Source organism: Phoenix dactylifera, unplaced genomic scaffold, assembly GCF_009389715.1.
Source record: "Phoenix dactylifera cultivar Barhee BC4 unplaced genomic scaffold, palm_55x_up_171113_PBpolish2nd_filt_p 000051F, whole genome shotgun sequence".
Lineage (NCBI taxonomy): Eukaryota > Viridiplantae > Streptophyta > Magnoliopsida > Arecales > Arecaceae > Phoenix > Phoenix dactylifera.
In genome coordinates, this window is record NW_024067670.1 from 1228444 (window position 1) to 1241702 (window position 13259).

The 13259-nt window shown below is 39.2% G+C and overlaps 1 protein-coding gene across 3 annotated transcripts; it reads left to right on the forward strand.

The window, feature by feature from the left end:
* The first annotated feature begins 2869 nt into the window (after positions 1–2869).
* LOC103697325 (serine/arginine-rich SC35-like splicing factor SCL33) lies at positions 2870–12305 on the forward strand. Of its 3 annotated transcripts, XM_026801196.2 has the most exons (7): positions 2870–3013; positions 6147–6238; positions 6559–6708; positions 10443–10520; positions 11210–11374; positions 11569–11733; positions 11810–12305. In XM_026801196.2, the coding sequence occupies exons 3-7, from the start codon at positions 6560–6562 to the stop codon at positions 12009–12011; spliced, it is 759 nt and encodes a 252-aa protein (XP_026656997.2). In that variant the 5' UTR covers positions 2870–3013; positions 6147–6238; position 6559; the 3' UTR covers positions 12012–12305. The 3 variants fall into 3 exon arrangements, with proteins under 3 accessions (XP_026656997.2, XP_026656998.2, XP_008777387.2); XM_026801197.2 differs by lacking the exon at positions 6147–6238 and having other exon boundaries at positions 6542–6708; XM_008779165.3 differs by lacking the exon at positions 6147–6238 and having other exon boundaries at positions 2871–3013.
* The last annotated feature ends 954 nt before the right edge of the window (positions 12306–13259 follow it).

A 13259-nucleotide genomic window follows, 5' to 3' on the forward strand; every position in this document is an offset into this window, starting at 1 on the left:
TCCCAGCCGATTCATAGCCGGAACTCGTGTCCAAGCATCCCATGGCCAGCCGGGATCCGCCTACCCCGCATTCGCAGCAGCGGACTTCCAGCATCCGCGATCTCATCCACAGCCTCACGCGCCCAAGATTCAGCCATTTGCATTGATCTCCAGCGCATCCCCAAGATCCATAGAGGGGGGAGATGAGTATAAGAGGGGCTGGGATTGGGAAGAGAAGGCAGGCGTCGGGCTGCTGCAGTGTTTTCAAACAAAAAAAAAAAGAGAAAGGGAAACAGGGGATGCCCTGTTTCCGAAAAGAAAAAGAAAAAAAAAAAGTGAGAAAGGGAGAGATGTTGGTGTTTGTAATGGCTTGCTAAATTCTTTGGTTAAGGGTGATGGGAGAACCCTTGATTTGTTACTCTCTTGAAGTAAACTCTGAACCTTGGTTTTAATTGAGTTACATCTTTTCATATGTTCTGATTCTCTCCTATTTATTTATTAGATAGATTCATCATGTTTTATATTTATTGATGCATGGATTGCTCTGATATTTGATTTGTCGTAGACATAATTGACACGATGAATGCTTAAACATTGAGTTCATATATTCAAATGATATATTTCATGATTAGAACTATTTTATTTATTTGATCCTTGATCGAGAATCGCTGAGTTTATTTGTTGAAAGTAATATTATCAAGGGGGATTCCGGATCCCTAACCATCTCTATCTTATTGAACTTTGTTTAATTCACCTATTATTCGCTGCTTTTAATTTCAAAAAAAATCAACTAAAAATTACATCGAAAAATTACGCTAATAATCCATAGATCGTTCCCTGAGGAATCGACCTCGGACTTCCGAGTTATACTACTTGTGCGATTCTCCTGCACTTGGGAGAGCAGTTTTATTTTTGCACCATAGCCTTCCAAATGATCCAGAGGGTCAGACGAGCCATCATACGGCTCGATTTGCGGCATCTTGAACCTGAAGTTGATTGGCTCGTCAATAATCCATCGAGGGAATGGAGACTTAGTTGCGAATTCGAGCTTGGCGTCGCATTTCGGGCCTTGGTCTTGGAGCGCCTGGATCTGCCGCTTCAACTCCTCGACTTTCCTGTCGAGCTTGGCGACTGGTGGGACTCCTGTTGCAGCTTGGCATGGGGTGGACCTCGCCTCCGATGGTTGTTCCCGAGCTCGGGGCTTTAGACTTCGGCGCAAACTCTCGGGGTGATGGCTGTGCGACAAGCCCTCCTGGCTTAGGGATCGAGGTCGGTGGGAGTTTCGGTAGTGGCGACGCTCCCATTCGTTGGCCATCGTGCACTGCCTGGCAGGGGAGTGACATCGCGAGCACTGTCCTATGGACTCGCATCCGTGAGAAGGAGGTGCCGGCTGGGCTCCCGCCAGCTGCAAGCCTTGAATAGCCGCGGTGAGCGTTTGGACTTGCTGGACGAGCAGATTGAACTGCTTTGGCAGGACCTGAGGAATTTGATTCGCTGGTGCCGCAGGAGGTAGGCTTTGGAGCAAGTTTCCGGGAGTTGGTGCTCGGCACCTCGATGTATTAGAAGCTCCTCACCTCCTCAACTTTATGATCATGATTCAGGCCCTTCCTCTAGCGCCAAATGTTGTGGTTGAAATTTGGCCTGAGGGGTGACCACACTGGAGGAAGCCGAGAAGACACCGGTCGGGACGGAGAAAGAGGGCCACCTCCTGTGCTCCGGGGTACCTGCACAAAGCCTTGGCCGGGGATTCCGGCGAAGACCCTCTGATGGCTAAGTTAGAGTTGAAAAAAAAAGTCCCTAAGTGTTTTTGATATAGTTTATTTATAGTTCTCATAAGGGGGCCCAGGTAGCAGAGGTATGGTCCATCCTCATCATGGGAGGAGATGATCTTGGCCAGGTGGCGTGTGGCCAAGGTTAGGGCTCGTTTGAATCACACGGTTTGGGCAGTCCTTGTGCACGACATGGTGTTGGCCGATGTGGCAGGGTATGGCCCTTGGCAGGTGTGGCAGGGTATGGCCCCCGGTAGCAAGCATGTCCTGGCATGACCAGTAAGCAATGGTTCGTGAAAAGGGGCTGGCTAGGCTGGGATGTTCAGCCACATGTGCGGGCGTGGGCGCGCGCACGGGTGCAGCTTCGGGCGAGGTCGGCTCGGTCTTTGGCGGGGGCTGAGGTCGGCCTGGCTCTCAGTGGGGCTGAGGCCTGCTCTGCTCGGCTCGAAGATCTGCTCGGTAAGAATTGGGTGGTTCTACGCTAGAGCACGACGATCCATTTTGCCTCCCATCAAGTCCGTAAAGATTTGACTCTTGATTTCTTAGCAAGAGAGGAGCAAAAATTCAATTAAGAATGTATATCTACTTGTCAACATACATCGTGGTGCAAGTTAGAAACTTAGGATGAATAGACTTTTGTCCAACAATTACCATATTAAGATCTATATCTATATCTCAATCTATACTTTTATACTACTATATAGTCTGAGTTTGACTCTACAATTTATTGACTGAATTGATGTCCAATTTGACTCCAAATCCAACTCTGTTTCTAAATATGAAGGCAGAGTCATCTTATTTTCTAAATTTTTATCGTGATTTTTCTCTCCGGTTTCTAGGCAACTCTGTCTTGAATGACCAAGTGGATTTCATATGTGTTTGAAAGAAAAGAAACACCTGGGAGAAATCGATTGGATTGAAGCCTTTGGGTCGCTGGGGGTAGAGCAGGCAATAAACAGATGGACGGCCGGATGCTACCCACCGGCATTCGCCAATCAAGCACCATACACGTCCAATGTCATAATCTTGGAGACTCCATCGGCCGTCCAAATGTAAATGACGGTCACAAGAAATCGAGACCTCTATCCCCAATCTCACCCCGTCCCTTATAGAAGGCAAACACCGCCCCATTCTTCTTCTTAACCCCAACCCCCACAGCCCCCCCCCGCGCATCCCCACCCTGGTGCGAGATTGCACGCCACCGACGGAAGCTTCTGGAATAGAGAGGAGAGACCGAGGAAGCGCCGTCCGGGAGAGCCCTTGAGGTATTATTGTTCTTCCCCTTTTTCGATTCCCATCTTCTCTCCTTCCTCTTCCCCTTTTTTTGTCCGCGGTGATCCCTTGATTTCGTTCGGTTTGATCAGATTCGTGGTATGTTTGATTGAATCTTTCTTGTGTTTGATCATCTGGGAAGAAACCTTTTGTTGGCTTTTTGTTTTTTGTGGATCCGTAGAAGGTATTGGATTAGGGTTTTTACGGTTATAGCATTGTCTAATGATCTTAATGGTCCTTCTTTGTTCTTTTACTTCTTTATGTCGATTTTTTTTTCTTTTCTTAAAGTTTTTAGAGCTTCCTCGTTTTGTTATTTTGCTTCTTTTCCCCCCCACTTTTTTCTATTTATAGAGGATTATTTCTTCTGTAATTGGATTGGGACTATGGCCCAGACTGATGTGCTTGGTACGCTTTTGATAAATAACAAGTTTAATAGAAAACAGAGAATTTGCTTTTTCTCAAATGAATGGAGGAACTTTTTATGATAGTTGATATGATGTTAAAAGTTGGTGCCTTAATGGTCATATGTTGGTTATATAGGGCATTTTTTACTTCATACTGTTTTGGTCTGGATTCATCGTTTTTAATGTTGAAGATTGAGTAAAAAGGTCAGCAGAAATGTAGCAGTAAGTCCACTAGAAGGAACTAATGTCTTTAATGTTGAGAGAATGGTAGCTTAGGGAAGACTGGAAAGAACAGGGTCACTACCTGATACTGATGTTCTTTAACCATGGTAACGTGGATGCTGCTATTGTTTATGCTCATGCTTATAAACACGTAAATGTTGAGTTGATCTTGGGTTTTCAGGTGGATATCTTCTCCGTATGGCTAACATGAATATTTCAGTTTCTAGATCTGAATTACAGGGAATGCACAATTTCCTTGGTTGGAGATAGTTGAAAGGCTAAAAGTGTTTATGACAAATAGAGCACATAAGCATGATAAATGTAGAGCTGCTGCATTCGTTTCCTTTTCAAAGAATAAGCCATCCATTATGAAATTGATCACATGAATACAAATATGAGATTCTTTTTTTAACAAGATTGCACAATGCAGTTTGATGTTATTATAGATTTAGTATATTTTTCTGAAAGCTCGTGTATGGGAGTGGCCATGCAGATTCTGTGTTATAATTAGATGATTTGATTGTATTAATTGATTAGAACGTCTTTTGCATTGTTTAAACTCAAATGCTGCCCTCTAGGATTTCCAATGTTCATGACCACATATTTGACTGCTTTATCGCAACATATGCATTTACTATTGACTCTTTGTGAGAGGAAAATTTGTTCATAATAGACATGCTCATTTTGGTGCTGGGCTTGCCATGATTTGTGCGAATCTGTAGAGAAGTGTTATATGTTGCAATATTGACATGCTACATGAGTAAAACTATGACTCAGAATTTGTTTAGCGTGCAAATGGCCAAATTCTTGTTAACAACATATAAACATGTGATGCATGTTTGCCTGACAATCTATAATTTACTGGTTGTTGAAGTTATATGCATTTCTCATCTGGAAAAAAATTAAATTATTAAAGAAAGAAAATCCATGAATTTGTGAGTTTTTTGTTTTCTCACATTTTGCAACAAAATACATTCAATGTGATTTTTGCAACAGAATATACTAAATGAGAATATATGGTATGTATGGGAAAGAAAAAGAATAATTGCGGTGTATAATTTCTCGAATAGTTCCATGTTTATTGCTTGGGAATCCACAATGATTACATTAAATAAAAAGAATTCACAATGATTAATTTTGTTCTGAAAGTGAAAAGTTTACATGAATATGGTTATCTTTGGACTAACATGGCTACCTTTTGAATTGCAGTACTCTTGAGCCAACCATCAAAAAGGGGTTGTGTTTCAATATTTCTTTAAGATTAGTTTATGTTCCTTAAAGATGAATGTGTGCACCTTGCTTTGTTTCTTTCTTTCTCTTGAAACTTGCATGATCAATATGGTAGACTTCCTACTTGTCAATTATTTCAAGGCCTCATGACAAACTCCCTTCCTGCAAATCATGCTTTGATCTCATAGGGGTAGCATTAGGTGGAGGTTGTTGAGGAATAGGCCCACTTACCAAATTGAGTTATTGTGTTGGACTTTTTGCATGGTATCAGAATCCACGATCCTTCTTGCCTACTGATCCTCCAACACATCCATGTGTTGCCCCTCATTGGGTTCTCTCCCTTGGGCCCTACATGTGAGACAGGTGTTTAGAGAGTGGTAATAATCCAACATCAAATAGGGAATGGTCCTCAGTTATGCTTAACACTTATGGGTCCATCCACCTATTAGCTTTAGCTTTTGGGTTAGATTTTATCATGTTATCAGAGTTGATAATACCTCTTACCCTTCAATGCATCCATGCCGTTACTTTAATCTATGTGTTGCCCCTTGCTTCGGTTCCATCCCTTGGGCTCTGCAATTGAGAGGTGGTGTTGAGGAATAGTCCCTAGTAGTGACCCTTGTGGTGTTTTGAGTACTCAGGGCCTGCCTGCCTATGACTTCGAGTTTTTGGGTTGGACTTTCAGAGGCATGATCCAAGAATGCTCTAAGACTTCAGGATCACATCTGGATTTGTAAAGTTAACCATGCATGTGTTAAGCCTTGTAGGTTATTGGACCATTAATCGTAGAATTCTTCGGATGTGGTTTTTGGAGTGAACTTATTTCTTTCACATATTTTCAATGTGTTTTTTTGGAATATTGTAGCAATCACTTGATCCTAGGCTCACTATTTAATCTCATTTAATTTTAATCTTTGTGTTGCTACGATACCCATGATATTGCAAACTTACACATGAATGTCACCTTGTTAGTTTTTGTGTAAATGTAAGGGAATAAAACCTTTCTCCATATTTCGAGTGTGCTAGTCTGTTCTGGATAGGCATGAATGTTTGATTATTTGACTGCCCCTGATAGAGATGCAGAAAAGTTTGATATGAAGCTTGTTAAGTATGTGCAATGTTCATGATAACTTGTGTAGTTATTCATCAAGATGCCAATCAAACAAGAAGAGTAAAGCATACTTGTAACTTTTTAAGGTGGTTTTTGCATGATCTTTTTTCTATTATTAGATCATATGTGTTGAATGATTATGTTATTTGTTCTCTCCAGTACCTTGGGCTTTCTTTCAAGAAGGTACAACCCATTGAATAGGCATCAGATTTTTAGTACTGCTAGAAGCTATAACATGAAAGCATATCCAGGTATCCAAAGTTCACTCAGGCATGCCCCATTTAGCATATATGTTCTTGTGCTTCAAAATTTATATCGCTGTTTTATAGCATTGTAATGCAGTCTGGTTGTGCCTTTTACCCATGGCCATCATGTTTTCTGTAATGAATGCCCTTCTGTTTCTTATATTCTCCATAGAGGAATATATTTTTAAAGTTCAGGCATAGAACTGATTACAAAAAAACGAAAAAATTGTAGGTGTACAACCATCAACATGCATCGTTATTTAGTTAATTTTGGTCTTTGACTCCTTATTTCTTACATTGTTATAATAGGATCTTTTTGTAAACAGGATGAGGGAAAGAAGCTACAGTTATAGTCCATCACCACCAAGGGGTTATGGGAGAAGAGGTCGGAGCCCAAGCCCAAGAGGTCGTTATGGAGGCCGTGGTAGAGATCTTCCAACCAGTCTTCTAGTTAGGAATCTTCGTCGGGACTGTAGGTTTGTTCTGCGTAACTGACCAGTTTAAGGCTTTGAGTGTATTTTCAGAAGCAAGTTTTCCTGTTAAGGATCTTTTTGAGACTCGGTATCATTTCAGTGAAGTTTCTACTTATTTTTATGTTCATTTATGTGTAATCAAGAAATGATAAAACTTATCTTTCAGCTGCATTTCTTATTTTAGCTATTCAAAATTTCTGCTAGCCAGTAAAAGTTATTTCCTTTGAGAACTTGCTAAAAATTTAGCAATTTCTCAAAAAAAAGGAAATTTTTTTTTTTTTGAGAAATTGCTAAATGGGAAAAGTTGTTGTGGTCCTTGACTTGTCAACTTGATTTGGCTTGTTGTCATATGATCAATGCTGTTCCACCATTTGTCCTTTGCAATTTTTTTCTCTCTTGGCTTTCATCAGTGTTTTTTTCTTTGTGGCATATTTGGTTCCTAGCTCTAACATTTAGTATTCATATTTTTTTCTTTCCATTGAACATACAACAACGTTTTGGACTATGGTACGCCATACCAGCCCGAATAGGACGGTATGGGATGTACCATACGATACCAGTATTCGGTACGGGTGGTGTACCGACACTTAGTACGCAAAAAAAAAAAAATCATACTGAACTGTACCGTACCGACACTGTGCTAGTGTGGCCCCAGTACGGGGTTGAGTATCAAGGCGGCTATGGGGTCGAGTATCAAGGCGGCGGACCTTGTTTTTGTATAGTAGATAAAATATTATCATGGTATATTGATTATATGGAGAATGTTTTGTGACAGCCGATGCAAATTTTTAGCAAGGATGGACTTGTATGTGACTTGAAATTGGTATGCTGCAGCAATTGGCATCTGCAGGCTGTAATTTATGCTGTAGTTTATGTTGGAAGAAGCTCCCAAAAATTGTAATTAAAATTGTTGCCAAAATTGATTGTAGTTCCAACTACGAGGAATCTTGTAATTAAGAAATCCTTTTGGATGGGATCTCTCACCACTGAGACCGTTCCCCTTGTTTTTCTCCACGGTGTCTTTGTTACTATAATAATGTAGTTAGCACCAAATTATTTTTATAATACTATGTTATTATTATTGTAATAATATGATAATAATGTTATAATGTTATTATGTTACATTGTTAGTATTATAATACTGTGAGTTTAATTGTAACATAATATTATTTTTATAATATTAAAATTATGTTATAAGATTTCTATATTATAATAGTTTTATTATAATATTATATTGTAATAATATTTTTTATGGTATTATTGTTATTACTTTAATGTTATAATGTTATTTTAATATTATAACCTATATAATATTGTAATATTATAAATAATGTAATAAATAATATATAATAGTTACTAATTATAATGCATATGTAATATGTCTAGTTATTGTAATATCAAAGTATTTTATTTAGATATAATTACTGGCAGTAATTATTCTTGTACTAGGCCAATGATAATTTCATAGCAATATTAATTTCCATTATAATTATAAAACATTATGTAATAAATATTGTAGTATGATAGAAAATGTGAATAGGTCATTGTTTCTGAGTGGGGTAAGCTTACCAGCTTATTACAGGGTAAGCATCTCTCTTTTTGAATTAAAGAACCAAATATCTGTAATTGCATTTATGGTTTTTAATTACTGCAATTAGACAAGGCTCGTTTCTAGAACTGTAATTCCAATTACAAACCATAAAATTGCAGCTTGTAACCGAATTGCATGTAATTGAATTATAAGTAAAAAAAAATCGTATTTGAATTATAAGCAACCAAACAACCTCGTAAATGGGTCCTATGGTAACCACAAAGGTTAGGTTAGTATCACTTCCAAGTCTTTTTTTTTTACTGTTTTGAAAATGAATCATATATGAGAATACAAAAGTATGGTGGTAAAATGGTTTTGTTTTTGCTTTTAGGAAATTATTATATATTTCTAAAACTTTTAGTGTAAGAAACTTATTTGCTTAAAAATTTGAAAACTGAAAAAAGGGGAGAGGATTATTGGTTGTGGTGGGAGGTATACCAATGAGTTTGAGGAGACCATGGTGGATTGGACTGCTGGAGTAGTGGTTGATGATGGAAAGGTTTGGGAGGGGGGATGCAGGGTGGCCTCCCCCCTCCCCCTCCTTCTTTGGGCAGGAACAACTGAGGCTAAGGTGTCTTTTTCTATTTCTTTTTTTTCCTCTATTGGGTTTTTCTCTTTTTCATTTCACAGGGGGGATTTACTGGGCTAGTTTCTTGTTTAATTGTTTTGTGAGGATCAAAGTTAAGTGGGATGATGACATTTATTTGTGGCTTGTTATGGCACCTGCATGGTATTCAGTGAAACTTGCTGGCATGATGTTTGTCAGGGTTTGTATTTTTGTTCTACATAACAATATGTCTAGAGTTGGGGTTTATTTGGAGATGTATCAATGCTTGTGAATTAATATGTAGAGAAGTTGCAAAACTTGCAATCAGAAGTTCTTTCTTTGTTTCTGTTTCAAAAAAACCTTATAAAAAAGGTCATTTCTTTAACCAATGATAATGATGTCATAATTTATGCAACTTTATAGACACTTTTGTATTCAAGGAAGAGAAAGAAACATAAAATTGGCCTAGAGAATGTCTGGGGAGCTGATCAAAACACATTCTTTGACAGAAATTGGTTAGACAAATAGATTTCTAGTTTTGTGGAGATTTAGTGGGGACACATGAAATTATTTATATTATAAAAAATGTTCAAGAATGTATAAGAAACATTTAGATCAGATTTGATATAACTTGATCGAGACTTTGGATGCTATAGACATATAAATTAAATTAGAATAAAATGTTTTAGGAGCCGTTAATTGAAAGTATGTGGAGTTATTAGACTAGAGATTTTTTGAAGAAAAGTTGCAAGTAGTTCATAGTCCCTGACCTTTAATCACTATGTTAATGACATTTAAGTTCATCTGCATGTTGGATTAAATTGAGGTATTGTGTAAAAAATTTTGTAAGGTCTGTTTTAGGAAAATTTGTCCAGCCTTGAGGGTTAGTATGTAATCAACCAATATACACCAAAACAGTGCATGTGCTTCAAAGTTTTTGCTGAAGATGTGAGAGTGGATATCCACATGACTAGGCTATACCTATATTACGACCACACAACGTAGAGTTATAAGTTCATTCATTGCGTAGACTGGTCTTAAGCATAGGATAACACTGTTTCAATCTTTAATCATTATGCATTTTACTGAAAAAGGAAATCTTATTACATTGTCTTTTCTGATCTTGCCGTACTCTGTTCGGCGGGATGTCTGGCTGGACGTCCCATGGGACACTAGGGAAGGTACCATTCCATGCGTTGGGACAAGACTGTCGCGCCATCGTCCTAGCATCCCAATCGGCATGTTTTGGGACATCCCCTATCCCAAGTGTCGGAAAAGGCGGGACGGCGACATCCTATTTCTTGGGAAAACCGGGATAGCCCCATCCTATGGGATTTAAAACCTTGCTTTGTAGTGCCACATGAATCAAAGTTCCACATTTTTGCTTTCTAATTATGCAAGTAATATGTGCTCATGGTTTCCGTGATTGAATCTGTAAGCAAATGTGCTTGCAAACTGTATGCTATTTATTCATTAAATTTTCTTCCATGCTAAGTTTTCTGCTTTTCTAACTGCCTCGTTTGATTGCTGGAGACTGAATTTGATATTATTTGATGTGCTTGTATTATCTAATATAGTGATGATTGTTGATGATTGCAGGCCTGAGGATCTTCGTAGGCCATTTGGGCAATTTGGCCCTCTCAAAGACATTTATTTGCCGCGTGATTATTACACCGGGTAAGCGGGCCATTTCTGGTTTCTGTCTAGTTAGGAATGATAGTTGCAAGAATCTAAGCACAGCCATGACACATTGGTCAGTATTCTGTGGATGCAAATTGTCATATATATAGCTGCCAGCCCATGTGTTGGATCATATGAATTATATATTGCTATGCATCAATCATTTTGACCATGGGCATGTGCAGCTAATGTAACTCACCAGCTAATGACCATGGTCAGCATTCTACATTTTCTTATTTGCATGTTTGATATTTTTATTAAGGCTGTTGAGATTTAGCAGTGAAAAGTAAAGTTTTGAAGACACAAGTCAAGTCTTAAGAGTTCTGTTGAAGAGGATGTAAATATTTGGAGATAGTGGCTAATGAGGTGGGAAGAAATTGGGTTTCAAGTTAACATTTTGAAGATATTCAAGTCATGAAGAATTTGAAGTCATCTTTTAACTCTGGAGAGTGCAAGGTCAGCAGCCAAGTGCTTGCTTTAACTTGAATTGCATGAAATATCGAGATTTACTTGAATAGTGTGAAGTATCAAAGGCATTGCTTTGACTACACCCTCCACACTTCTCAGGATTATCATGATGGTTCAGCCATTATTGTTGATTGGTGTACTCCATCATCATGAATGTACACTTTTTTAAAATCATTTCATATATATACCTTAACGAAACTCAATTTCATTTGTTGCAGAGAGCCCCGAGGATTTGGATTTGTCCAATATGTTGACCCAAATGATGCAGCTGAAGCGAAATATCAAATGGATGGGCAAATTCTACTTGGGAGGGAATTGACTGTTGTATTTGCAGAGGAAAACAGAAAGAAGCCAGCTGATATGAGGGCCAGAGAGAGAGTAAGGTAAGCTCAGTCTCCTTGTATGTCCTAAATCAAGATTTACATTGTTTTGCCAGCACCAATATAAGTTTTAACAAAAAAACTGGTGGTAATCTTGTTTGGCTGGTTAATATGTTAATGTTGTGGTCGAAAGCTTTTGTGCTTGCTGCATAAAGTGAACTTTTTCCTACCTACTGAGCTGGATTTCTGTTTTTTAGGGGTCGAACATATGATTACCGGAGGTCACCTCGTCATTCACGTTCCCCTCGATATTTTCGCTCCCGATCCCCTCGTTACGCCCGTTCTCCACGCTATGCAAGGTCTCGGTCTCAGTCTCACAGCCGTAGTTTCTATCCACCTTCTCCTAAGCGACACTACTCAAGGTAATCTTTTTAACTTTTGGTGGTGAAGATGGTTTTTGCATATACCTTCTCACAAGTTGCAAATCACCTTGGACAGATCTATTTCACCTCAAGATAGAAGGTCACACCGTGAGAGGTCATACTCACGCTCACCTGCATACAGTCGAGATAGAAGGTTGCACGTTCATGGGTCATACTCGCGCTCGCCTGCATACAGCAGGTCAAGGAGCAGGAGTCCAGTTGATGATTATCCGAGCAAGCCATCGCACAGAGAAAGGTCTCTATCTGTCAGCCAGTAGAGTGGATTGAATTTGAGCGCACATATGTTGCATGCTGACCTTTACTGGTAACTTTCGCAAAAGCTTGATCGATGTTGGATGTTAGGACTATTCTTGTATGTTTCATGTTAGACCTTTTTTTGTTGAACATGTGAAACGTTTTGGATGTGAATACTTAGTTTGGCGTAGCAATGCTGAAATTGAAATTTAGTGATTCAAATTGAGTGCTAGGATGGGGCTTAAACACCATCTGAATTTATGTGGTGGGGCTATTTGCTTGGTTCTAATGCATGCACTTGATAGGATTTTGGAGCCGTCCAGAGATTTTACTTGATATCCCAAATTTTTTCTGCATTCATTCTAAGATGCCCTGAATGATGATCTTATCTGCTTGTAATTTTGGATTTCTCGGTAAAGTTAGAAAAAAGGTGGTTGGTTGAGTATCGTGTTAGATGTTCCATGCATGCTACGGTTTCAGTAGGGTTCGTTCCAGAGTTCAGTAGTACAAATATAAATTACGTTTAGTGCGTTTTACCACGGTTGAAGTTTGTTTTTGTTGGGCTGGGACTTGGGAGCTCGGTCATCTAGGGTTTAGTAAGTGTATGTTTTTTAATATTTATATTTTGACATTGTCTTGTCTGTTTTGCAATGGCATCGTGCGTATGCTCGGAGAGGTGTATGAATGACGGAATGCAAGACACGAAAGAGATGAAATTCTGTCCATGGGTTCAGGTTCTGGCTGTGGATACTGAAATCAGTCTTGAAATCGAAGTAATTTCCAACCAATTCGTTTGGAAGTCACATCCCCCCCCCCCCCCCCCCCCCCCCCAAAAAAAAAAAAAGGGAAAAAGAAAAAAGAATGGGAGTGCGGCATGTTGGAACTGATGGCCAAAGGACCTGGGATATCTGGTTGACTGGTTCCTTCAGAGTGGCGACTCTGAAGGACAGAATATGAGGCTGCTAAGCACATCCCAGTTTATGGAGAAATTAGGCCTTTCTTCAGGTGCACCCGGGCAATCCTATTTTGCCATCCTGTGGACTCCATTCGTCATGCAGCGTGTCTTGGATTGCTCCTGTGGTGCACAGCTGTTGTGGTGGATCTGGTGTAAGATATAATTTCTCTAATTTCGGGGGTTAAGTTAATTACCTATTGATTTAAGTTAATTATTCTAGATTTTGGGTTGGAGAATCTTTGCAACCCGTTGCCCTTCAAAACCTTTTCTATGTGAATCTGGCCTAGAGCGATATTGTGGACTGCAACCCATTCAT